General features: G+C 49.7%; 1 protein-coding gene across 1 annotated transcript in view; it reads right to left on the bottom strand.

Moving 5' to 3' along the window:
• Nos1 (nitric oxide synthase 1) overlaps window positions 1-26,722 on the bottom strand; it is a 179,697-nt gene that overhangs the window by 5,522 nt on the left and 147,453 nt on the right. The window contains 10 exon segments of the mRNA XM_052755171.1: window positions 994-1,112; window positions 3,380-3,574; window positions 4,379-4,527; window positions 5,807-5,928; window positions 7,808-7,895; window positions 8,555-8,765; window positions 13,129-13,298; window positions 14,460-14,653; window positions 23,806-23,884; window positions 24,661-24,799. Coding sequence (XP_052611131.1) covers window positions 994-1,112; window positions 3,380-3,574; window positions 4,379-4,527; window positions 5,807-5,928; window positions 7,808-7,895; window positions 8,555-8,765; window positions 13,129-13,298; window positions 14,460-14,653; window positions 23,806-23,884; window positions 24,661-24,799 — 1,466 coding nt within the window.

Raw genomic sequence — 26,722 nt, 5'->3', positions numbered from 1 at the left:
GCAGGAGGAGAGTAAGTTCAGGCTAGCCTGGGCTATACACAGACTCTGTCTCAAAAAGGCAAACCCCAAACAAACAACGAACAGACCAGAAGGGGTGGGAGAGACATCCCAGTGGTTAAAAAGTACTCGCAGCTCTTCCAGAGAACCCGAGTTCGGTTCCCAGCACCTATGCGTGGCAGTTTGCAATTAACCGCCTCTAACAGGTCCAACCAACGCTACCTTCTGGCCTCTGCGGGCACCTGACACATGGGTGTGAATGTATGCACATGCCATGATAGTGTAAGCTGAGTGGACAGAGAGTGTTTGGAGGCAGCCGAGCTGTCTGAAGGAGAAACCGTGAGAAGGTTCAGGAAACAGCCATTCTGACTGGGAAAGACTCCCACCTGCTTCAAAGGGAAGGGCTGGGGGGAGGGGGGAGGGGATGAGGATGGGCACCAGCACGCTGGTCCTCTTGCTGTACCCTGGGAGGTAAGGTTTACATAGGGAGACTCCATCCCGCTCTCATGACGCTTCAGGCTGTTTCCAGCAACTTCTAGAGGCTGAGTGAAATCATCAAGATACTCTGTTTTCATTTACACCCATGAGAATGTTCCTAGGGACTTCTGGGGTAGGGCTGGGGGTTGGGGGGGTGGGGAGCATCAAGAGCTACAGTAGTTGGTGGGGAGATCATCGTTCCACTAGGGGGCACCCTAGGACAGGTGTCAGTATCCAGAGCATCCCCAGAGGGCTTGCTAACCACACTGTGACCTAACTTTTGAATGCCAGACTCAGCAGGACTGGGGTCACCCGGGGAATGTGCACTCTTTTGTTTTATTGAGACGAGGTCTTCATGGGTAGCTCAAACTGGCCTCAAATGGGCAACCATTTGCCCAGGTAGCAGCAGGATCACAGCCATGCATTTGGGTCGGGGACCACCGCCCTCTCCACACACACACAGGAAAATCAGCCTACCCCCAGCTGCAGCCCCTCTGCCCAGGGCTTGAGAGAACTTACTCATCTGTATCTTTTTTGCTCTCTTCAATGAAGGCAATGGACTCAGATCTAAGGCGGTTGGTCACTTCATATGTTCGCAGGGTGACTCCAAAGATGTCCTCATGGTACCGGTTGTCATCCTATGGACAGAAACAGCCAGGGCATAGATCATACGGCAGGTAAGGGGTTGGAGAGGGCCAGCCAGAGTGATACATGGAATAGCATATACAAACAAGATAAAGGCTGAGCTGAAAGTCCTGGGGTATCTTTGGTCTCTGAGGCTGTGTGTCAGCAGTTACTCTGTCTTTTTGTGCCTCTCCAGGCTGGGTGGCAAAGAATCGATGGGGTGAGCATTTAGATAAAGGGAGGGTGGCTGCTTCGAGGATTCTGAGCATAGAAGAAGCAACAAAGCCTGAAGGAAGTCTCAGTTCTCTCTCCCCTCCTTCCAACTCACCCCTGAAGGTTCAGATCCCAGCAAGGCTGAATTAAGTGTGAAATGCCCCCAGGTTATTGGTACCAGCAGATGGGAGAGGAAAAAGAAAGTAGCTGTGGGGGGGATATAGCTAAGTGGTACAGAGCTTCCTCAGCATGCACACAACCCTGGGTTTCATCTCCAGCACAGGAGGAAGAAAGTGTGTGTGTGTGTGTGTGTGTGTGTGTGTGTGTGTGTGTGTGTGTGTGTGCGCGCGCGCATATTTAGAAGTAATGGAAGCTCCCTTGGCAGAAGTGAGGGGTGGGCTGGGGAGTTAAGAAGAATATTCTTTTTTTTTTAATTTAATTTTATTTTATGTGCACTGGAGTGAAGGTGTCAGATCCCCTGGGACTGGAGTTACAGACAGTTGTGAGCCACCATGTGGGTGCTGGGAATTGAACCCGGGTCCTCTGGAAGAGCAGCCAGTGCTCTTAACCACTGAGCCATCCCTCCAGCCCCAAGAAGAAGATTCTTTAAGAGTGACATCTTTGTGGCTGGGAGGAGAGATTGATCTCAGTGCTGATGAGGGCAGTGGCTAGGAACTTGGCTTGGCTAGGAGAGTCCACGGTGTACTCAGGTCAAGCACCCTGCTTCTGCAGCAGGGCCCACATCTGGAGAGAGTAGTTCATTTCCAGCATGGACGGTTTCTCTGTCCTAGTCTGCAAAGTTCCTGGGAAGCTATGCAGTGTTCCCAGGGAACCGTGTCAAAGACACCAAGGGAGTGGCAGGCTCCACAGCATCCCTCCCTACCTGGCATGTTCCCCCCCATGTATGTCTATCCATGTGGGCACATGTGTGTGTGTGCACATATGAAGGCCAGAGGATGACATTGGATGTCTTTCTGGATCACTCTCCACTGGGTCTCTCACCTGAACCTAGAGCTCACCGATCCAGCTAGTCTCACAGCCAGATTGCTTTGGAGGTCCCCTGCCCCTCAGACCCGGGCACTGCCTTCTGTGTGTTCTGGGACCACAGGCAGGCTGTCATGCCCATCTGGCAGTTATGTAAGTGCTGGGGATTCGAACCCAGGCCTTCATGTTTGTACAGAGAGCACTTTACTTGCTGAACCATGTCCACAGATCCTGGCCAATTTCGAGCCGAAATCTCTTTCCCCTCGCTGGGATTTAGAATGAAGTTTAGAGAAGAGCTTCTAAAAACCAATGCCTGGTTACTGCTTGGGGCCAGTGAGGAGGCTTGGCAGGTAAAGGCACTTGCCGCCAAGCCTGATGATGTGAGTTGAATCCCTAGGACCCACACGACAGAAGGAAAGATCCCTCTGCATGGCATCCTCTGACTTTCACACATATACCACGACATGCTCTCGCCACCCCCCACACCCACCCACCCCCCGCCGCCCCCGCCACACACACTAAAAAAACTTGTTTCTCATTTAAGAAAGCAGTGGTGGGGTGGGATGCCTCTGGGATTCAATTTCCATTTGTGGGGTGGCGCTCACATAGTTGGGACTCTGCTGGGGAAACCGCCACAGCCTGTAACCTAGCCTTTGGATGCGCTAAGTCGGGCCCTTCCTTTAGGGCAGTCATACTCCATGGCAGGCGAGCGGGTTAGAGATGGAGCATCTGGGCCTCCAGTCCACCCACCCGCTTCGATGAGCCTTTTTGTGCTGTACAAGCCATAGGCAATGGCGTGGGGCTGAGGGGCAGCTCGGCTTGGGGGTCAGGACGTGTCGAGTCAGGATGACGTCTGTTTAACTACCCACAGGTTCACACACTTGTTTTTGTATGCGAGAGCCTCAAACCATACTGACTCTGTGTGTGGGTGTGTGTGTATGCCTGCATGCCTGGCTCTTCATCTCCTCTCAGCCGTGGCTAGGTACAACCCCAGCCGTAACGGGCAGAAAGAGCTCCCTGAATTATGGGCACCGATCGCGTGACGGGGGAAACTCCTGGACCCCGGTTGCCAGCCATCACTCACTCTCAGTCTGCTGAGGAACACACCAGCATCCTCCTCTGACAGCTTCCCCTGCTGGGTCATGATGCGCTGGATGGCTTTGAGGACATCGGCGGCCATGGTGACGTCCCCACAGACGTAAATGTGGCCTCCCTGCTCCTTCAGGGCGCGGTAGACGGGCTCGGCCAGCTGCTCCTGCAGCACGTCCTGGACATATTTCTACAGAAGAGGATGATGAAGGGGGGGGGGGGGTCGCTGTGAGAGGCTCCTGTGCCCCAATCCCAGAGGAAGCAGAGTGTGATGCGGGGGCTTGTGGGTAGGGAAGATATTTTGTGAGGTAACCTCAGGGAAATGGGACAAGGGACCAGGAAGTGCAACAGGGGACCAGACCACGGTGTGCGAGCGAGCGGATTCCAACCTCGGGCAGCTCAAGCTTGTCTGCTGGACCTTCTGGGGAGCTGGGGGAGAGCTCCCTAGTGTAGCAGGAACCTTAAAGAGTCTTATTAATAAAAATAAACCTGGAGCAAGGTGTTGGGGTGAATGCTGGAAGATCAGAGAAGCAGAACAAGCCACAGCCACCTCGCCTCACCAATCCCTCAGCTGATCCTGTTTCCTCAGACGGGAAGCCTCTGAGTCCTTATCCGGAATGAATCTCAGCTGAACTGCTTCTCAAAAACCTAAAAGCTTAACCAGGCTAAAAGCTTCTAGTTTCTGGTCTTCACGCCTTATACACCTTTCTGCTTTCTGCCATCACTTCCTGGGATTAAAGGCGTGAGTCACCATGCCTGGCTATTTCCAGTGTGGCCTTGAACTCACAGAGATCCATGCCTCCAGAAGGCTAGGATTAAAGGTGTGAGTGCTATCATTTTCTAGCCTCTGTATCTAGTGGTTGTTCTGTCCTCTGACCCCAGATAAGTTTATTAGGGTGCACAATATTTTTGGGAACACAATATCACCACATTGACATGCACAAGCAATCCCACGCATGCCCCACTGAGTGTGGCTAGGTGTGGGCCGGTTTACCTTTGGCCTGTCAGGTTCCCGGGAGTAGGCAGTATACAGCTCCCTGAAGACACCCTTGTTCTTGGCCTGCAGGGTCTCTTCTCTGTAGATATGATCTATCTTGGATTGTCGGCACCCGAAGACCAGGACCATGGGGCAGGGATTCATTCCTGGGGAGCAGGAAGACCTCATATCACAGATGGCTTTGATGCCTAGGTAGGCAGCGGTTGAACTACAGGAACTGGGGTGCCAGGACCTCAGGGTGTGACATGCAGAGGAGAGCTCACACACATGGGGGCACCCACACATTTTCATCCATGCACACAGATGAGCACAGCCTGTGGGGGAACAGGGGGCATTCCTTCCCTGATCTCACTCCTTCCAGATGCCCAGCCCTGACTCCTTACTAGCCTGCTCTTGGGAAATGCTGAGTCCAGACTGGAGCCTGATGGCCTGGATCCGAGTCCCAGTTCTGTATGACCCTGAGCAAGTCACTTCTCTCTCGCAGCCTCAGTTTCCCCATGTGCAAATGGAAGCACACACTATCTGCCAGGATGCATGGGAAAGGATGATTCCAGGGACCCCCCGGGTGTGAAAATCTGCAGCTGCCCCAGTTTATGTAAAATAGCGCAGCATTTTCTAGAACACCTACACATCTACCTTTGCACCTTTGGTTACCTCTCTACGTATAACAGTTGGTGCAATGTAGACTCTCTAAAATAATTGTTATACTGCACTGTTTAAGGGGATGTTCACTCCAGACTCCATATTCTTCTTCAATTGTTCGATGGGCAGTTGGGGAATCAGATTCAGAAGCCAGTGTGTGGGCTGATGGTAATACCACCAACCACCTCCTGGGGTCACTGTTCTGTCAGAAACACATCTGTGTGTGGGACACTGACTCTGACAATCTCTCAACTTCCCTGCCTCTCTCCCTCCCTCCCTTCCTTCTTTCTTTTTATTAATATTCCCTGGCCTAGAACTATGTAGACCAGACTGGCCTCCGAGTCCTGGTCTAACACAGCCTGTCTAGGTTTTAAATGTGAATTTGCGCTGTCCTTCTGTCTGATACTACTGGACTCCTTATTTGACGAGTCTGCAACTGGGGATCTTTTCTCTCCTTTTTCCAAACCCGAACTTTATCTTACAGAGCAAGGCCTGTCCTTGTGATGGTTCATGGGGCAGTCACATGCACAAATCCATTTGAGAAGGATGCGTGCCTATCCTTGGTGGCATATTGGACTTTTAGGACCAACTCTTAAGTCAAAGAGATTTCAAATCCCTGGAACAGGCTATGTAGCAGGTCTGTTTGGGTGGGCTGCTCAAACTGCACCCTGTGGATACATCGGTATGGCAACCCTTCCTCTCCCCTCCCCAGGCAGTGAGGTGAAGCAGGGGCCCTCCATCTTCCTCTGGGTCAGAGCTCAGTGGCCCCTGGACTGTATGTACCTTTGTGTTGGATGTCAAATTGTCGCTGTTGCCAGAAGCTTCGGAAGGGCGCGATGCCGGTGCCTGGGCCAACCAGGATGCAAGGGACCTGGGGGTTTCTAGGCAGGTGGAAGCTTGGGGCACTGGACAGAAAAGAGAGAAGCATTACTGTGCGCTGCTCCATGTTGGAGCCCAGGGTAGCCCAGGCAGCCATCTTAGAGAGATGTACTGTTCTTTAGTGGGACCATGGGCTCCCTTTTAGAGTAAGAATTCACAGATTAGAGGAATTTAAAAGTCAGTTTGCTGGAGTTTGGCTCTTTCTCCATTTCTCATCACTTGTTGGGCTAAGTCCCACGAACAATAAACCTGAGCTAACCTGGGCTTACTCTGTGTTCTGGCTTTGGGAATGGGGACCCCTTTGTTGGGGAACTATTGTATGCATTGTGGGAGTTCAAATGCCACCCTGGGCTCCTACCAACTTGATAACAGGAGTAACTAACTCCAGAGTCATGACAGTCAAAAATGTCTTTGGACATCATCAGACGTCCCCAGGGTGGGAGACAGAGGGAGAGGGTCACCCTGGGTTGAATTTTAAGTTTAAAAAATTTCAATTGTGTGTGTGAGTAATCCATCCATCCATCCATCCATCCATCCATCCATCCATCCATCTATCCATCCATCTATCCATCCATCCATCCATCCGTCTATCTATCTATCCATCCATCCATCCATCCATCCATCTATCTATCTATCTGTGTGTGTATGCGTGCACATCATGTGTGTATGTTTGTCTGCACATGTATGTGCATGTGGAGGTCAGAAGTCAACATCAAATGTCTTTCTATCATTTTCCATTTTATTTTTTGAGCCAGGTTTCCCCACGGAACCTGGAGCTCCCTGATTCAGTGGCTAGCTGCCTCTAAGCTCCATTAACCCACCTATCTGCTTCCCAATGCCAGCGTTGGGCTTACAGACATGAGTACCCTGCCTTGCTTTTAAGTGGGTGCTGAGGATTTGAGTTCAGATCTGTACACCTGTAAAACAGGCACTTTACCCACTGAGCCATTGCCCCATGTCCTGATTTCTTGAGAACCAGTCTTTAGTCACCCGTGAGGCCTTTAATCAGGGGAGTCACAGACATCGGTGCCTAAATGATCTACCTGGGGATGCTAACATGTATGTTCTCAGGCTATGTGGTCAGGCTGGGCTTAGGACTCTTGTTTTAAGGCCAACTCTATGAGACTCTGATGTGGACATTAGGCTGTCCATACCACCAACATTCTACCCTCCACAGGAGAAAAGCGTGGTGGGCCGAGCCAGTGTTAGAGCAGAGTTTCCATTGAGGAAGCAGCTGTTTATGAGGCGAGGGTCCCAGCTCAGGACCATCCTTAAAATGGGGAAATCTTCTATTGATGGGGGCGTTTAGTACATCCCAATCTCTGAGAAACTGGAGTGAAAACCAGAAAGAAAAATATAAACAAGGAGCCACTGAGATGGCTCAGCAGATAGAACACGTGCTGTGCAAGCCTGCCGATCTGAGTTCGATCCTCGGATCCTGTGTAACGGTGGTAGGGGAGAACTGGCTCACTGAGGTTGTGCTCTGACCTCCATGTGTGTGCCTGCACTCACACGTCACATACACACCGGTAAAATTAAAAAAAAAAAAAATCAACCTGGCATGTCTTTTGCCCTCTGCCTCCCACCTCAGGGATATCGGACGATGTCTGAAGACATTTTGGGTTGTTACATCTTCAAGGATAGAAAGCCCACTGGTCTGCAAAACTCATGAAGGTTGAGGCCATCTTTTTACGGTCTTGTGTAAGTATTTATTACCTGGATACCCCGCTGGCTGTGTGTCCCTTGATCCTGTCTCCCTAACAACTCGAAATGACGCAGGATATTGGCGTTACCCCTGCCTCTATCATCTAGAGCCCTTCAGGCTGGTCCTTCATATACTCCAATGCACAGCATCATCGCGCTGATAGGAGATGGACATGCATCTCCCCGATATCTGTCACTCACCCTCTCACGAAGCAGGGGACTACATCATCAGCCTGTATCCGGTTGAGCCAGGAGGAGCACACACCGTGGTGAATTGGTCCTTCCCCATCTAACAGAATGAGCAGGTGGTCCATCTCATCACGTCATGCACTGTCTCCCTTTTCCAGTCCCAGCCCCACCCCTCACCCCCCAGGGAAGTATCTCCCAGCTCAATGCCATGTGTCATGCCTCCAAGTTCCAGATCTGAATCCCTGCCTCTGAAAGGGAGGAGGAGCTAGCACCCTCAGAGTGAGCTCCTTGTGCACGAGGCACCGGGTTTGGATTGGTCTGGATGGGAATACTGAGACCCTGCCCACTTGACCTGGGTCAGGTGCCTCTGAATGGCTTGTTCATCCAGGTCTCAGAGCCTCTAGGCACTGCGCATTTCAATGGCTTGATCACAAGGGAAAAACATCACAGCCGGACTTGTGTCATTTAGTACCAGCCAGGCTTTCGAGATGCCCCCGTGAGTGCTGTCCGGCAGGGTGGACAGGATGGGGGAAGCCTGTCTTAGGTGCCGCTCCCAAACACACACCTTCCCTACTTCTAACCATACTCAGGGGTAGCTCAGCTATGGAGACACACTCCATTCCCCGGGCTTGGGCTGGCAGTGTCCTGTAAGAATTTGGGATCTGCTCCACAGGCAGTTCAGGGAGAGAGACCTCCAGACACCTCGAGGGGAACCGCAGACGCAAGGATCTCCCAGCTGGCACTTTCCCGCATGCGCACCTCGGGTGTGGTAGGAGACAATGGCCACGGTGAGGTGCACCTCGTCGGGGTACATGTCCGGAGAGGAGCTGATGGAATAGTAACGAGGCTGCAGCAGCGAGAGCTGGGTGAGGAGAAGTGTGGCCGGCATCTGGATGGACGGGAACTCCTCCAGCACCTCCACCATAGTGGGGTTTTTACCCCATTTCCACTCCTCGTATTCCTGCAGCCCCTGTGGCAAGAGAGGACAGAGAGGAGCTTGAGTCCAGGTCCCAGATTTCTGGCGGGGCCTGGAGGAAGGCCAGGGCAGAGGTGAACGGACCTGACGACATTCACTACCTACAGTGGGGCTATGCACCTCTGGCTTTGAAATGGATCGACTCTTAGGGTTGTGGTTCGAGTGTGAACTGTGCCCCATAGGCTAATGTGTTTGGACACTTGGCTCTCAGTTGGCAGTGCTGTTTTGGGAGGTTGTCAAATCTTTAGGAGGTGGAGCCTAGCTGGAGGAAGTGAGTCATTGGGGGCGGGCCTTCAGGTTTTATAGCCCAGCCCACTTCCTGTTGACACTCTGCTTCCTTGACTGCAGATGCAATGGGACCAGCTGCCTCCTGTGACTATGGTTATACCTCCCCTGTCCTGATGGCTGCACCCTGTGACCTTTCTTGCCTTAAGCTGCCCATTATTATTGGGCATTTGGTCACAGAGATGGCCATAGCTATTCCAAAATACCCAAGGCTGGTTAATTGGCTCAGTAGAAATCTATCACTCACATTCTGGAGGCTTGTGGTTGGGGCACCAGCAGATTTGGTGTCTGGGGAGAATCTACTCTGGTGTAGATCCTGGTGTGGATCCTGTAGATCCTTGTGGTGCCTACATGTCCTCACATGGCGGAAGGTGGGAGCAGATTTCCTGGGTTCTTTTTATAAAAATGCCTATCTGGCCTATGAGGGCAGAGTCCTTGACTCAACTGCCTTACAAAAGTCTGTCTGTCTGTCTGTCTCTCTCTCTAGCTTTCTTTCCTTCTTCCCTCCCCTCCTTCTTTCCCTCCCTCCCTGTCTGTCTGTCTTCTCTCTCTTTCTTTCTTCTTTCCCTCCCTCCCTCCTATCTCTGCCCTCTCCTACAGTACCAGTCCTTGTGGCTGAATTCAGAGCCTTGTGCTCACCACTGTAGCTTCCAGCCTTCAAGCTGTATCCCCCAGCCCAATCCCTACCTCTTGATGTCTTCCCCCTGTTAAGTGACACACCAACTCTGAGGGAGTCTAATTCTGATGTGAGAACTCTAGGGGCCATAAACCCTCACCCCGCAGCAGTGGTTTACCATCATCCCATTTCACAGATGCGGCTGTGGAGACACAGAGTCCTGGTAAGCTAGGACTAGGCTTTGGGTCTGAGCTGGGAAAGGCAACCTTTAGCCAGCACACCAATCCCTGACCACCACCTGTTTGTGTGGCCTGTGAGGTAAGAACAGTTTTTACATTTTAAAAGATTTACTTTAGATTTTTTATTTATGTGCATGTGTCTCTGTGTTTGCATGTACGTGTGTGTGCATGTATGTATGTATGCGTGTGTCCGCGTGTATGTGTGTGTGCATGTGAGTGCTTGCAGAGGCCTGAAGAGGGCGTCAGGTTCCCTGGAGCCGGAATTGCAGACAGTTGTAGCCCACCCGATGTGGACTCTGAGAATCAAACCAGTCTTTGCGAGAACAGCACGTTCTTTAACTGCTGAGCTGTCTCTCCAGCCCTGAGAACAGTGTTTTCAAAGGTGTCTGTTTCCAACGCTGAGCCTCCCTGGCCTCCAGCCGCTCAAGGCTGCATTACTCACTTCTCTAACTGCTGCGCCTGAATCCCTGACAAGGAGCAATCTAAAGGAAGGCAGGTTTGTTTTATTCTACGATTCAAGGAGATACAGCCAATCATGGTGGACAAGTGGCTGCAGGAACACGAGGCAGCCATCCCACTGCGCACACGCAGCAGGAAGGAAGCAGAGAATGAACAGGGACATGGAGCTGGGTTGTAAGACCTCAAGGCTCTCCCCTGATGACTCATTTCTTCTAGGGAGGCCCTGCCCATTAAAAGTTCCATGACCTTTTCAAACAGCGCTACCAGCGATGGACCAAGGAGGAGCCTGTGGGGGATGCCACACGTTCAAAGATTTATTTTTATTGGTTTTCATTGTGTGTGTGTGTGTGTGTGTGTGTGTGTGTGTGTGTGTGTGTGTGTCTACACGTGAGTATTGCACTTGAGTGCAGGTACCAGCCGAGGCCAGAGGCCCAAATCTCCTGGAACTGGAGTTAACATATAACTGCAAGCTGCCTGATGTGGGTCCTGGGAACCAAACTTGGGTCCTCCCGAAGAGCCGAAAGTTCTCTGAACAGCTGAACAAACTCTCCAGCCCCACGTTTCACATTCAAAACACGGGCGTTCACTTAAAACTGACTTCCCCCTGGCAGTGACCACTATCTGAAACTGGCATCCGGCAGCTGTGCTGCTGCTGGGCATGGATTCCTGCAGGATGTTCAAGCTCATGATAGATGTCAAGGTGACCCCTTCTAGGGAACCCTGACTTTGGCTCTAGGAACCCCCAAGGACCTTGGGCATTTTTCAGAAACCACATTGCGAGTGGGATACTTCCACTGGACCTCGCTCCTTTTCTCCTTCTCTTTGGCCAGCTTTGTTTTGCAGCCTGAACCATTCCCTCCCAGCCCCCCCCCCCCACCTCCTGGCCCATTTTTCTCTCTCTCAGTTATTTCTGATAATAACAACAACAATAATAATAAAATCCCGCTCACTTGTCTTGGAGACTCTGCTTTCCGGGAGAAATGGACTTCATATGAAATTCTCTCTCAAAGAATGCTATGTAAAATGTTCCCTCATCATACTCACCCCAGCCACCATTAATCATAAGTTTTGAGTCTAAATTATACATATTCTAAAAGTTCTAAAATCCTGCTAAGCTTTGGATGCAAAATGACGGCCACCCGGCCTACCACAGCCATCTGTCTCCAGCTCCCCACTTCAAAGTCCTCGCTGCCTTCTGGTGTTTATTTTCACATTTCTCGATAATACGCTCTTGCTAATGGGCCTCCCCCTTGCTACTCACCGCCCGGTCCCCTTTCTTGGATAGCATAAGAAATGGCCCTAGCTGGGGGCTTGCTTCCTCGGAAGAGACCCCCAGTTCCTGGAAACACTGGATTGGGTGGTCCGCCTGAGTAGGTCTGTGACTTTATTTTAAATTATATTAGTTTTTAAATTTTTAGATTTTATGTATCTGAATGTTTTTCCTGAATATATGTATATATGTGTGTGTGTGTGTGTGTGTGTGTGTGTGTGTGTGTGTGTGTGTGTGTATGCTGTGAATGTGCCTGGTGATTCCAGAGGTCAGAAGAGGTCATCTGACCCCCTGTAACTGGAGTTATGAGCTGCTGTGTGGGTTCTAGGAATAAAACCTTGGTGCTCTGGTCCTCTGTAAGAGAAGCCAGTGCTCTAAACTGCTGAGACATCTCTCCACCTAAAACCCTGTATCTTTTATTTTTTTGTGCACAAGTGTGTGTGTTTGTGAGTGTGTGTGACTGTGTATGTGAGTGTGTATGACTGTGTATGAGTGTTTGTGTGAGTCAGTGTGTGTGACTGTGTAGGTGAGTGTGTGTTTGTGAGTGTGTGTCAGTGTGTGACTGTGTATGTGAGTGTGTGTTTGTGTGTGTGAGTCAGTGTGTGTGACTGTGTATGTGAGTGAGTGTGTGTGTCTGCACACATGCATACAAGTAGAGTTCAGAGGACAATTTTCAGGAGTAGGCTCTCCTCCACCATGTGGGCCCTAGGGATTGAATTGAACTCAGGTTGTCATTAGGGGACTTTACACACTGAGCCATCTAGCCAGGTCCCGTCCCCCCCCTCCTCTTTTCCAGACAGTGTCTCATGCATTCCAGGCTGACACTGAACTCTCTATGTAGTTGCAGATGACCTAGAACTCCTGATCCTCCTGCCTCCACATCCTAACTGCTGAAATAACAGGGATGCACTACCAAATCTAGTTGACATGGTACTGGGGATTAAATCCAGGGCTTCCTGTGTGCTAGGCAAGAGCCCTAACCACCGAACCACACCCCCAGCCTTAGGTGCCCTGCTGAGCAAGGCCAGAGAGCAGCTTGGGTAGGCACCTTCCTGGTGTCTAGGCAAGGGTGGTAAAGCTTTTGGGTTCATCCGATCACCAGAGGTCTCTTTTCTAGCAGTATATTTTTTTTTGTAGCTATTCTGCATCAGAAAACACCATTGTTACCACCACCAGAGCAGAACCCCTGTCTGTAAACCCACTGTGAGGATCTCTGCTACCTTTTCTTCCATGCATGGGTTAAGGTGGTGCTGACAGGAGCTCAAAAATCACAAAGGAAGGTGGTAAGAGATATTAGAGCCATGCCTGCTGAGGTTCAGGAGGGGGTCACCCTCGACTTCTCAGGCCTTAGAGCCAGGAGAGTCAGATGGGACAAGCCAATATGGCGGCTGTATGCAAATGAGGACATGCCCCCTTGCTGGAGACTGCCATCTGCCGTGAACAGTTGGAAGAGCACATGCATTGCTTTGCAAAACCCAGGACCCCCACCTTGCTGAGGACCAGCAGCCGCTGCTTCTCTTTCTCGCTGGTGGCCAGGGAGGCGAACTGCTGCAGCTGCAGGGGCGTGGGCGGCGTGGTGATATCCAGGTAGTACTTAAAGGCCTGGAAGATGGTGCAGGGTGGGAGGCGAGGCTCATCTTTCCAGTTACTGATGACACCTGGGGAGGCACAGCGGGAATGAGGCTCCGGTCACTGAATCCTCGCCACACTCATGACTCCGGGTGTGGAAAAAGGAAGCACAGGGAAGTTCAGGAATCTGTCTAAAGGCCACACAGCTTTCAGGTGCTCTCACTACGCTGGACCCCTGGCTCTCCATGTCCATGGCTTCTGCATTCAGTGCATTTGGCAGAGGGATGAAAGGAGTGAAGAGAGAGAGCAATCTCATCTGTACCGAAATGTCCAGACTCTTTTCCTTGTCCCTAGGCACCATAGTGTAGCGACCATTTATATAGCATTTGCGTTACCCTGGGTAAGCCATCTAGAGAGGGTTTAAAGTGTGCAGGAAGACGCACATAAGTGGTATGTAAACATGACAATGTGCATAGATGTCATGTAAACACAACGCCTTTTCTATATGGGACTTGGGCATGGATGGATTCTGGTATCTTCTAGGGGTCCTGGAACCCTTCCTCCATGGTGGAAGGACTAGTCTGCCTCTGTGTACCTTCCAAACATGATCCCCTACCTCAATGTGAATTCAAGACTCGATGATGGAAATTCTGGTCTAACACAGATGGGATTGGATCCATTAAGGGGAGTGTGTCTCTTCATAGTGGCTCCTTCCAAGAGGATTTGCAGGAAGGCTCTAACAGACGGCATACCAGTTTTACCTTCTAATTAGCTCCCCTGTAAAGGTGACAGTCATGGGGTCACAGGCTGTCAGGTATGGCCACCACAGCTCCTTGTACCGGGGTCTGGAGCCCACCCCTATCTATGAGGTGAGGGTGAAGCTTGGAGACCCATCGGCTTTGAAGGTTCTTCAAGCCAGGTGTGGTGGTTCGGGTCTGTGGTCCTAGCACTTGGGAGGCTGAAGCAGGAGGATGGAAAGTTGGGAGTCAGCCTGGTCTACATAGAAAAAAGGAAAGAAGGGAGGAGGGAGAAAGGGGAAGAGAAAAAGGAGGAAGAAAGGAAGGGAAGGAGGGAAAGAACAGAAAAAAGGAGGAAGGGAAGAAGGGAAGGAGGCTCCTGATGAGACATCCATCAGCTGGAGTGAGGTTGGAAGCCCCCACTGATAGGTCGACCATGCCCTGGCCGCTGCTCTGCCCACTTGGGGCCGAGGCCCTCCCAACCCTTCCGGCAGGTGCAGCCGGGACCCTCACCCAGAGCTGTGTTCCTCTCTTCCAGCATCTCCACCTTCACCATGTGATTGGCAGGCGGTGCATCCTCCAGCCGCTCAATGAGTGCATTCACGAGGTCCTCGTGGTTGCCAGGGAAGACACCTAGGTGGTCCCCTGGCTGGTACTGCAGCTCCTGATTCCCATTGGTGTGGAGACGCACGAAGATGGTTGATCGGCTGCAGGGAATGAGGGGGAATCGTGGGACAAAGACCACCACCCTGTCCCTACTTTGCCCCTGATCTGTCACTGTTGGTGGCAGATCCCCTCCTTCTTAGTTCCCTGGTTCTGGACTGGTGAGCACATGCCCAGCACTCATCTTAGAGCTTTCCAAGCTCTCAAGTCATCTCTCCATCAAAGAGTCAAAAGCCAGGTTCTGGACCAGGGACATCACCTATGCGATGGCTCACCTCTATCTCAACTCTGTTCTTGGGGCCAGCCCCCAAGCTCTCCTGACCTCACTGGTGTTCTCAGCTCAGTTTCCCATGCCGTCCCATCTTATCCTTTAAGCTCTGACACCTGCTACGACCTGCTATTTTGTCTGAGATGTACGTTTCCTGTATCTTCCTGCTCTTGCCTCATTTTCTTCAATTACGGTATCATTTACTTCCTTCTGCGGCTGGTGATCTATGCTAGGGTAATCGGAACACCATGACACAGGGCATTTGTCTATTTTGGCTGTGGCTCTATCCCCATGACAGTGGCTGGCACATAGTGTGTCCTCAGAGTCCCTGCTGAATGAAGGGACTTCAGGCTTCCAGGGTTAATTAGTTAATAGCCATGTCCTTAGTACCCATCATGGTTCTCCTAGGGATCAGGAACTCATTGTAGCCACACATAAGTGTCTCCGATTTATGAAGTTCCATTTCTTATTTTTCATAGAATTCTATTCTCTCTCTCTCTCTCTCTCTCTCTCTCTCTCTCTCTCTCTCTCTCTCTCTCTCTCCAGGTGTGTGTATGTGCGTGTGCGCACATGGTGGTGGTGGCGGCATGTGCTTGCTGTGGCACATGTGGAGGTCAGAGGACAGTTTAAGGGACTTGGTTCTCTCCTTCTGATCTGTAGGTCTCAGGGATTGAACTCACGTTGTCAGGCTTGGCAGCAAGCGCCTTTACCCACCGAACCCTCCTGCCGGCCCTCTACTCTCTTTTGCAAGAAAAGTCCATATTGTAGTATAAGGAAGGCCTGGCCAGAGGATCAGGGCCTCTCCAGCATAGATGCATCAGTGTGTGAGAGTGTGGGGCTCTGGGAAGAATCTACCCACAAGGGTTTGTGTGTTTGCTGTTCAGGAGGCCCACATTAGCCAGCTATTTCAAGAATGAGTTCTTCTCCGTGAGTTCAAGCCCAGTCTGGTCTACAGAGCAAGATCCAGGACAGGCTCTGAAACTACACAGAGAAACCCTATCCGGAAAAATCAAAATCAAAAAAAAAAAAAAAAAAAAAAAAAAAGAAGAAGAATGAATTCTTGGGGCTGGAGAGATGGCTCTGTGATTAAGAGTTTTTGCAGAGGACCCAGGTTTAGTTCCCAGCACTCACGTGGCAGCTCACAACCACTCGTAAACTCTAGTTCCAAGGGAAGAGGATTCTCTCTTCTGGGTATATATGTCCATGATACACAGATACTCATGCAGACAACACATCCACACACATAGAATGAAATAAAACAAAAACAAAACAAAACAAAACAACAACAACAAAAAACCCCAAAAGAGGGCTGGAGAGATGGCTCAGAGGTGAAGAGCACTGGCTGCTCTTCCAGAGGTCCCGAGTTCCATTTCCAGCACCCACGTGGTGGCTCACAACCATCTGTAATGAGATCTGGCGCCCTCTTCTGGCCTGCAAGGGTACATGCAGGCCGAACACTGTATACATAATAAATAAATAAATAAATAAATAAATAAATAAATAAATAAATAAATAAATAAATCTTTTTTAAAAAAGTGTCCCCCCCCCCAAAAAAAAAAAAAGAACGAATTCCTGGGGCTGGAGAGCTGGCTCAGCTGTGCTCACTAAGGACCTAGGTTTGGTTCCCAGCACCCACACGGAGGCTCACAGCCTTCTCCACCTCCAAACACTGCTCTTTCCTCCTTGCCAACTGCTCTCAGTGGAGGGAGAGACTCGCGTTCCCCACATGTAAATCACACTTGAATAGATCAAGAGCACTAGCTATTTAGGGATGCTTTTGGCACAACCAGGAGGCCCTTTGTGCCGCGAATAGCCACCGTTATTAAAAATAGCTAAGCTGGCACGTGTCCTTGTGTGTATGTGGGGTGGGGGTGAGTGTGAAGCCTTTTCTTGAAGCCTGGCGTCCTGTCTGTGGTATGGGGGGGGGGACTTGGGAGGCTTAACTGTGTGTTCCTAGGGTTTTGGGACGCCCCTCTCCTCTCCCAAGAGGGTCTTGCCCATTCTAGGATGCTGAGCTTGTCAGTTACCGCAACTCATATGACTGGTTTTCCTCCCCAGCTCACATCAGCCTTTAGTTCCTGGGAGCAAAGAAATCACCACCATGGTTTTCCCTGTTGACAGGAAGAGATTGGCAGAAGCTACTAACCAGCAGGGGGCGCTGCAAGGCCTCTAATTCAGGAGCCCGTTGCTCAAGTCTTGGAAAGGCTTTCAAATCAACTCCCACTTTCTTCCCATCAGGAAGACCAAGGGCCCAAACCTGCTGAGCTGGTGGATGCTCACTGGCTTCCCCCAAGGCCTCTCTACCCTGCAGGTGATTGGACAGTAAAGGAAGGGACAGGCTAGGGGACGGGATGTGGCCAGCAGGTGCCGAGAAGGTGGGTCCAGGTTCCACCCCATCTGGGATTTTGCACAAGATGACTTTGCAAGTGACTAGCAGGGCATGGCTGGGTGCCCAGGGCATCTGGGTGGACAGTCCTTAATGTTTTGCTGTGAAGCTGAGTTTCACTGGCCAACCTGAGCACCAATTACCATCACTCAATTCCTCTGCATTTTTTCTATGTTTGTTAAGCTCTGGGATAGGGATTTTTTCTTTCCCTTCCTTCATTTCCCCCTCCTCCTGACCCTCACCCCGGCCCCCGCGCCTGTCACCGACAAATGCTCTCACACTCTAGGTCAGGCTGGCCTGAAGCTCATTAGGTAGCCTGCCATGGCTCTGAACTCTCGCCTCAGCCTCCCAAGTGCTAAGATTACAGGTGTGAGCCCCGACTCATACGGTCTGTTGAGCAGCTCTGGGAGGGAAGGGCCCTTTGGGGAAGCAGTAGCCATCCAGGCCTTGTGTTCCTCTCTCCTCACAGCCTGGCCTGTGTCCTACTCATTTCTTTCACCTATGCAAGTGTCACTTCCATGAACTCAGACAGACAGACAGACAGACGCACACACAGACACTTGCCTGCACTCGAGAAGACACACACAGACACACCCATACAGAGACACAAAGACGGACGTGCACATGGTCGTGGTTCAGATAGGTTCCCAGATGAGACAACAGCTGTCTAACACTATTTCCTATTAAATAGAAAAATCCAAACAGCTAACAGTTCCTCCCTGCCTGAAGGGGAATGAGAGCCACGAGCTAGCTCCCCTCCACAAGGCGCAGTCATCAATATGTGGTTTTAGTCACTGGGGAAAGAGTGATGGGCAAGGGGAGCGGGCAGGCTGTCTTTTTTTTTTTTTGATTTTTCGAGACAGGGTTTCTCTGTGTAGCTTTGTGCCTTTCCTGGATCTCGCTCTGTAGACCAGGCTGGCCTTGAACTCACAAAGATCCGCCTGCTCTGCCTCCCAAGTGCTGGGATTAAAGGTGTGGGCCGCCACTGCCCGGCTAGGGCAGGCTGTCTTATTCTCACTGAGAAGTCCCTTAAAGATCCCACCGAAGTTAGGGGAGTGGCTATGTGGCAGCGGTGGACAGAGTGGTCACTCTGTGGTCCGATTTTTTTGTTGTTGTTGTTTTGTTTTTCGAGACAGGGTTTCTCTGTGTAGTTTTGGTGCCTATCCTGGGACTCACTCTGTAGCCCAGGCTGGCCTCGAACTTATAGAGATCTGCCTGCCTCTGCCTCCCCAGTGCTGGGATTAAAGGCGTGTGCCACTGCCGCCCAGCTCTTGCGTGCTAAAATTAAAGATATGTGCCAACATGCCTGGCCGTGACTGCAGAGTTTGAGAGAGGTGATAGGTGGATCCCAGGGATCCCCTCGTGACCTGTGTGACCCCAGGGACCTCTTTGTGACCCATCAGACAAAGGTTTCAGAATCCCCTTTGATCTGCAGAAAGCACCTATAGGCTGTGAAGCAGAGAGTGCATCTGCTTCAATTCACATTTTAAAAAGATTTCTTGAACTGCCTTAACAAAACAAAACAAAAACACAAGGTTCTCAGGCTAGGGAAATACTCTGTAGGAAGTGTTCCTGCCGTACAAGCAGAGGCCCTGCCTTCAGATCCCCATTCGCAAGTAGAAAGCTGGGTGAGGTGCTGTGCATCTATAATGCTGTAGCTGGAGAGGAGGGTGCCTGGGGCTCATAGATCAGCAGTCTAGTTGAATAAGTGATTTCCAGGTTCAGGAAGGGCCTACCTCAAAAACTAAGATTGAGAGTGCCTCAGGAGGATCCCGTCTGTCACCTTGGGCCTCTATACACATGCACACACATGCACAAACGTGTGCACCCCACACAGACATAAAGATCGCTCTCTTGGGACCTCCCCTGACCACTGAAAATTCTCTCTGTGCCCTTGAATTCCCAATTCTCCCCTTCTAGACAGCCTCTCCCTTTTCCTCTCTGGAGTCCACTCTCCTCAACAAGCAATCTCAGTCCTTCATTCTCTCTCCTCCACTCGACTTCTAGAATTTTCCGTTTCTATCTTGCCTACACTCACCCTATGACACACTCTCTTACACATTGTTTTTCCAAATTACTGTGCCTGCATCACAAAATTCATTTCCAGGCAGGATGCTGAGTGCTGTCGCTCAGCACGGGTCATCCTCCAAAGGCCGCTGACTTCCCCTTGGGTCAGTACTGGACCTATAATTAAGAATTGCTAGTGGGAATGATTTGTGATATCTTGTTTATGGTTTCCAAGGCCAGAGAACCCCCACTTTGGCCTTGGCCTGGGGAACTGGGTGAGTTCTGCTTTTCCACTCAATTATATTTTAAAAATTCTATAAAGCATTATCTTTTAAAAACATATTTGGTAATTTTTCATTTTATGTGTATGTGTATGGGTGTTTTGCCTGCATGAACATTTGTGCACCACATGCTGTCTGGGTCCACAGAGGTCAGAAGAGGGCATTAGATCCCTTGGAACTGGAATTTTAAAGGTTTGTGAGCTACCATGTGGGTGCTGGGCATGGAACCCAAGTTCTCTTCAGGCTTGCTTTTATTATTATTGCTATTATTATTATTATTATTATTTACCATGGGTGTCCCCTGGAACTGGAATTACAAACAGTTGTGAGCTGCCATGTGGGGTACTGGGAGTCGAACCTAGGTACTCTGGAAGAGGAGTCAGTGTTCTTAACCACTGAGCCATCTCTCCAGCTGGAATCCAAGTTCTCTAGAAGAGCATCCAGTGCTCTTAACCACTGGCCTCTTGGTCCAGCCCCCAAACCCCTTAGGCACAATTTGGTCTTTTCTCTGCTAGTTCCCAACTATTTTAACTCAATTCCAGTTCCTAACCTTGCTTGGCATACTCCTCTGCCGGAGTCAGTTCCATTTGGGTGGTGGACAGGGCCGATTCCAAGGCCATTCGCCTATTTTTTTCCTTGCTGCCTGAGAACCCACGCTCTAGGAAGGACTCACCACACACTGGCTTTTCACGGGCTTTTGCGGAACCTCTCTTGCAACATTGTATCCCTTGTTACTTTCCACCGGATAGGATTGAGACAGAATTGAGACCATCAGCTACGGCTTTCCAACACGCCGCTCCTCTCCCTCAGATGTCCCTATGCACCTAATGCTGCATTTAACTAATTGTTCAAAGGTATTAAGTGCCTAATATAGTCTACTAATGTGCGAGAGTATTTGAGAAAGAGTTCAAGAGGCTTGGGGGGCTCTGCCCTGTGAACCTCTTTAATCAAAGGCTTGGAAGGGCACGCAGAAAGCGAGCATGCTAACTATGCAGGTCACACGAGGAAGCTGGGAGGAACAAGGAATGCGCGTGGATCCTGTACTATGCCAGCCGCTTCGGAAGGATCACTGTCAATGGTCACAGCAGAGGCCATCTGTGGAGTCATTTGGCGTGGCGGCCAGAGAACCAGGTCAATGAGACCTTGAAAAAGATGCTTGCATTTTCTCACGGTCCCTTCTCATATCTAACATGTGAGCCGTTGTGGCCTTGATTTTCTGGACGGGTGTAAGTGAGAAATAGCGTCCAGAGAGCTCTGCTCGGTGCATGGAAGACAGAGTGTATTAGATACAAGCGAGCAAGCTTGCTGCCAGCATTTCCGTGCTACAGTGAAGGGGAGAGGTCCTCAGAGCATGCAAGTGACTTTTCAAGAAAAACATTTATTTTGTCTATGAATGTTTTGAATGTATGTATGTTCACTGCTACCCATGGAGGCCAGAGGAGGGCACCACATACCCTGGAACTGGAGTGATAGATGGTTGTGAGCAACCACGTGGGTGCTGGGAACTGAACCAGGGTCCTCTGCAAGAGTAGTCAGTACATGTATACATATATATAAATGTATATGGTGTTCTGGCTGCATGTATGCCTGCAGGCCAGAAGAGGGCGCCAGAGATCTCATTACAGATGGTTGTGAGCCACCATGTGGTTGCTGGGAATTGAACTCAGGACCTCTGGAAGAACAGCCAGTGCTCTTAACCACTGAACCACCCCTCCAGCCCAAGTAACCAGTACTTTTAGTCATTGAACCATCTCTCCAACTCTCGATTCCATACCCCGTGACATTTCCAAGGCCACACGGACCCAGTTTGTGCGTGGGAGAGCTGGGGTCAGTGCCTAGGGCTGCAAAGAATAAATAATTTAAAAGACATAGCTGAGTTTTAATTGAATAGTGAAAAAAAAAATCCCAAGAGGGATCAGTGCAAAGACTTAAACAATTATTATAGATGCAGAGGGGTTGCCAGTCTGGATGCGATCATTTTGAAAAGAGAGATGCCTGGCTTAATGGGTGAGTGGGTTGGTTGGGAGGACAGTGTCGCAGGGCAGGTGATATTAGTATGTCCTGTTCAGGCTGGTGACAGCAGTAACCGACCCGACTCAGTTGGTGGTGGTGATCATGTGACTTCTGCTGCTGGAGCTGGGAGTGGTATTCCCAGTGGAGGAGTAAGAGCCGTGTGATTAAAGTCTGAAGCTAGGGAAGCCAGGTCTGAGGAGAACAGCTTGGAGGTAAAGGGACCCAAAGGATATGGGGTCAGTGCCCTTGGCTGCCTAAGTCTCTTACTAGGAAGAAATGAATTTGTTCTGGGTGTCGCTGAAGAGGCTAACCGAGTTTTAAGTCAAGTGCTGAGACTTAAAATGTAGTTCAAGTGGTCCAGCACTTGCCAAGTGTGTATAAGATCCCAGGTTCAAGCCGCAGCATTGCATAAAACAAACGCCACACCCCGCCCCAAGTGCTAAGACAAACACACTTTGTATTAAATAGCAAGGTGTTTGGCTACAGTAGATAGTAAGTTACATGGCTATGTTGGGTAGTAAGATAATTTCTAGGGCTGGGGGATAGCTCATCTGGTAAAAACATTTAACTGCACAAACCTAATGACCTGAGTTCAGATCTCTACAGCCCACATAAAAGGCTGGGTGCATAGGGCTGGACAGATGATGCAGCAATTAAGAATTGTAATTAAGGCTTTAAATGGACAAATCTCCCTTGCCGGCCTGTTTCCGAATAACTACTCAGAGGCTTATATTAATTATAAATGTTTGGCCAGTGGCTCAGGCTTATTACTAGCTAGCTCTTACATCTTAAATTAACCCATTTCTAGCCGGGCGGTGGTGGCGCACACCTTTAATCCTAGCACTCGGGAGGCAGAGCCAGGCGGATCTCTCTGAGTTCGAGGCCAGCCTGGGCTACCAAGTGAGTCCCAGGAAAGGCACAAAGCTACACAGAGAAACCCTGTCTCAAAAAAACCAAAAAAAAAAAAAAAATTAACCCATTTCTATTAATGTATGTATTGCCATGTGACCACGGCATTACCGGTCTGCTGGCATGTTGCATCTTGGGCAGCTGGCTGGTGTCTCCTTGACTCCACCCTTCTTTCTCCCTGTATTCAGTTTGGCTTTCCCGCCTAGCTATATTCTGCCTTGCCGTAGGCCAAAGTAGCTTCATTCATCAACCAATAAAAGCAACACATATTCACAGTGTACAGAAGGACATCCCACAACAGGTGGCCATGGCAGAGGACCCAAGTTTAGTTCCCAGCATCCACATAGTGGCTCATAATCACCTGTAACTCCAGTTTGAGGGGATCTGACACTCTCCTGGCCTTGGCAAGCATAACACACACACACACACACACACACACACACACACACACACACACACACACACACACACACTAAAAAAAATAAACAACAACAAAAAGCCAGATGCAGAGGACACATTCTTGAAAAGCCCAGCAGCCCATAGGAAGGGTCAGGAGGGTCCACAGAAGCTCCATAGACCAGATCTGGCTTATGCAGCAGCGAAGAGTCCCTGTCTCAAACAAGGTGGAAGGTAAGGATGGACACCCAAAGGTTGTCCTCTGATCTCCCTAGGTGCGGGGTGGCACCAAGTCACCCCCCACAGATGATATATTATAGTTAGGGTTTCAAATCGAAGAGTAAGTTGTTTTGGGGTGCGCCTGCCATCACTCCACAGCAGGTAGCTATCTCTGAGGTGCTTGAGAGTGGCAGTTCTCAGCCTTCCTAATGCTGTGGCCCTTTAATACAGTTCCCCAAGTTGTGGTGACCCCCAGCCTTAAGAGTATTTTTGCTAATGTTATTAACTGTAAATATCTGTTTTCCAATGGTCTTAGGTGACCCCTGTGGAAAGGTCATTCGATCCCCCAAAGGGGTTGTGTGACCCACAGGTTGAGAAACACTGCTCTAGAGAAAAACCACTCACAGTAAGATACCTCGATTAAGCACTTTCCGGTGGAGAGGCTGCCTACAGAGAACACCCAGCTATTTCACAAGGGGACTCCCCGCTAAGATCATCCTGAGGCCCATTTCTGTCTTGACGTTGTATGATTGACATTTCTCTTTTGTCCCTGCCTCTAGTTGGGGACAGAATGTGAAGGCAGGAGGAGTCTGAGACCTGGTGTGAGGGGACTTCTGAAGCTCTCGGTACCCTCTGGAATCTGAGCTCTCCTTCCTGGCTATGGGTGGCAGCTGGGAGCAGAGGGGATTGCTGCTGAGCAAACCTGGGTGTTCCTACCTGGATTTAGGGCTCTGCAGGTTTTGGCGGCTAAGGAATCGAGCGGCTGAGACTCGCTTTTTGTGGACGTTGGAAAGACCTGTGAGGAGAGAAATAATGGTCACCATGAGAGAGGATTAAACAATGGTGCACAAAACCTCTCCAGCTTTGAGTATGTGTACATATACATATATGTACACATATGTGTATGTACATATATGTATAGGTGTAATAGCATGTGTGCAGGTGGATGTGTGTGTGTGTGTGTGTGTGTATAAGCCAGAGGACAACCTGAGTTATCATTGTAGGTAGTTTATAAATTTATCTTTTGAGAGAGGGTCTCTCACTGGCCTGCAGCTGCCCGGTTAGGCTAGGCTGGCTGGCTAGTGAACCCTAAGTTTCTCTGGTTTCCTCTTTCCCCGCACTGGGACTGTAAGCACGCAGCACCATGCCTGGCCTTTCATGGGTTCTGGGGAATCAAACTCAGGTCCTCGTGTCTATAAAGCCTGCACTTTACCAAGGGAGTCGTCTCCTTAGACCCCTTTCCAGCTCTTCCTCTGGAGTGGAAAGGATGAGGGTGGGGGCAGGTATCAGTGGGGCTGGGTGAGGTGGTTGCAGACACTGAACCAAATTATGCCAAGGTGAATGGAACAGAGGTGGGGATGGTTTGTAGGGCAGACTGTGCAGCTGGAGAGAGGCTCCCAGCTGTACAGTCCCCTGCATGTGGGGACAGAAGTGTGGTCTGTGTGTGTGCAAGGGCTTCTCTGAAAGGGGGACCAGAGTGATAAGCCACCATCTCCACACACCCTCGAAGGGAGCTCTCCAGCCCAACCTCCCTAAGGTGACGAGGGCCTCCTAGGAGGGCAGTGTCAATACCTTGTGTCAGCTCTGGAGCCTCAGCCACGTAGGTGAGGCGGAACTTGTTCCTCTTCCAGCTGCGGTCATTGCTGATGAGGGAATTGTTCGCCTTCTCGATGTTGACATCATCCCCAACGCAGAACACATCACAGGCTGCCTGTAGGCCACAGAGAGTTTTTGGTGACCTCAATTATCCTAGATGGTGCCTCCACAGGAGGCTCCGAGGCATGGCATGGATGTCTCTCCCCATCCCTCTTTTTCTCTCCCCCTTTCCCTCACTCCCTGTCTCCACCTATTAATCCATATACCCGTTCTTCCTTCTACCATCTATCCACCAACCCATTCACCCATCCATTGATCTACCCACACTTCCATCTACCTAGCTGTCTGTCCATCTACCTTATTGATCCTTTCTTCCATCCATTCAACTAACCATCCATCTATACATCCACCCACCCACCATCCATCATCCATCCATCCAACCATCCATCCACCATCCATCCACCCATCCATCCAATCATCCATCCAACCAACCATCCAACCATTCATCCATCCATCCATCCATGCAACCAAACAACCATCATCCATCCATCAGCCATCCATCCATCCAAGCATCCATCCATCCAAGCATCCAACCATCCATCCAACCATCCATTCATTCATTCATCCATTCATCCAACCAACCAACCAACCAACCAACCAACCAACCATCGATCCATCCATCCATCCATCAATCCAAGCATCCATCCATCATCCAACCATTCCTATCCATTCACTGACCCACCCACCCATTTACCTTTCTACTCACCCATCTATTTGTCCGTCTCCACCTAATATTTATCCACCTACTCACTCTTTCATACACCCATTCATCTACCCCCACCCATCCATCCATGTGCTCACCATCACCCAATATTTTGAACAGTGACTTGAGGTCTTCACCTCTACTGAAGATACATATATGATGATATTTATTACTAAATCCCACGTGCCCAGGGGCTTAACATTAAAATGAAAATAAATACCATAGAACTTTCTTTCATCTTTTTCAAAAGATTTAAAAAAAATTATACAAATCCAGGGCAAGCTGTCTGAATACACATTTTTTCTTACTTGTTTTCTTTTTGGTCAAAGCTCCTTTATCAGCAAACATCAATGATCCTAAGATTACTGCTCAGAATGATTAGTAAACTTTTTCTGAGACAGGTCCAGGTAAGTCTTGAACATGCAGGTCCAAGTGATGCCCCTGCTTCAGCCTCTCAAATAACTGAGACTGAGGCACATACAACCACAGAAATATTTTTTTCAGTGAAATTTAAAGTTTTCAAACATAGGTTTTATTATTATCTGGCTGTGTGCCTATTTTAAAAGAACAATTGACATGCTCATCAACATAAAAATAGAAAGGTAAAATATCATACTGTGGAATATTATTTGGCTACAAGAAGGGATAAAGTACTGACCCATGCTACAGTGTGAATAAACCTTAAAATCTTTACAATAAGAGGGGCTGGAGAGATGGCTCAGAGGTAAAGAGCACTGGCTACTCTTCCAGAGGTCCTGAGTTCAATTCCCAGCACCCACATGGTGGCTAACAACCATCTGTAATGAGATCTGATGCCTTCTGCTGTGCAGGCAGAACACTGTATACATAATAAATAAATCTTAAAAAACTGTATAATAAGGGACAGAAGCCAGTCATGAAAGGTCACCTGGTATTGGATTTCATTCTTACGAAATGAACAAGAAGGAATGTCTGCAGACACAGACATGAGTGAGCTGGGGGTGGGATGGGAGACCAGGATGCCAACAAATGGTTAGAGCAATGGTTCTCAACCTGTGAGTCAGACCCCATTGCCTATCTCCAAACCCCTATCTCCAAAAAATTTACATTATGATTCATAAGAGTAGCAAAATTACAGTTATGAAGTAGCAATGAAAATAATTCTTCAGTTGGGGGGGCTCACCACAGCATGAGGAACTGTATTAAAGGGTCACAGACTTAGGAAGGTTGAGAACCACAGCTCTAGAGGCTTTTCAGGGGCCTGGCTTCTGGGATGCTCAGTTCAGGTTGGCTGAC

This window comes from Peromyscus californicus, unplaced genomic scaffold, assembly GCF_007827085.1.
Source record: "Peromyscus californicus insignis strain IS unplaced genomic scaffold, ASM782708v3 Scaffold_2__1_contigs__length_46816999, whole genome shotgun sequence".
NCBI lineage: Eukaryota > Metazoa > Chordata > Mammalia > Rodentia > Cricetidae > Peromyscus > Peromyscus californicus.
The sequence above is the reverse complement of the archived record's forward strand: the minus strand, read 5'-3'. Positions and strand labels throughout refer to the sequence as shown.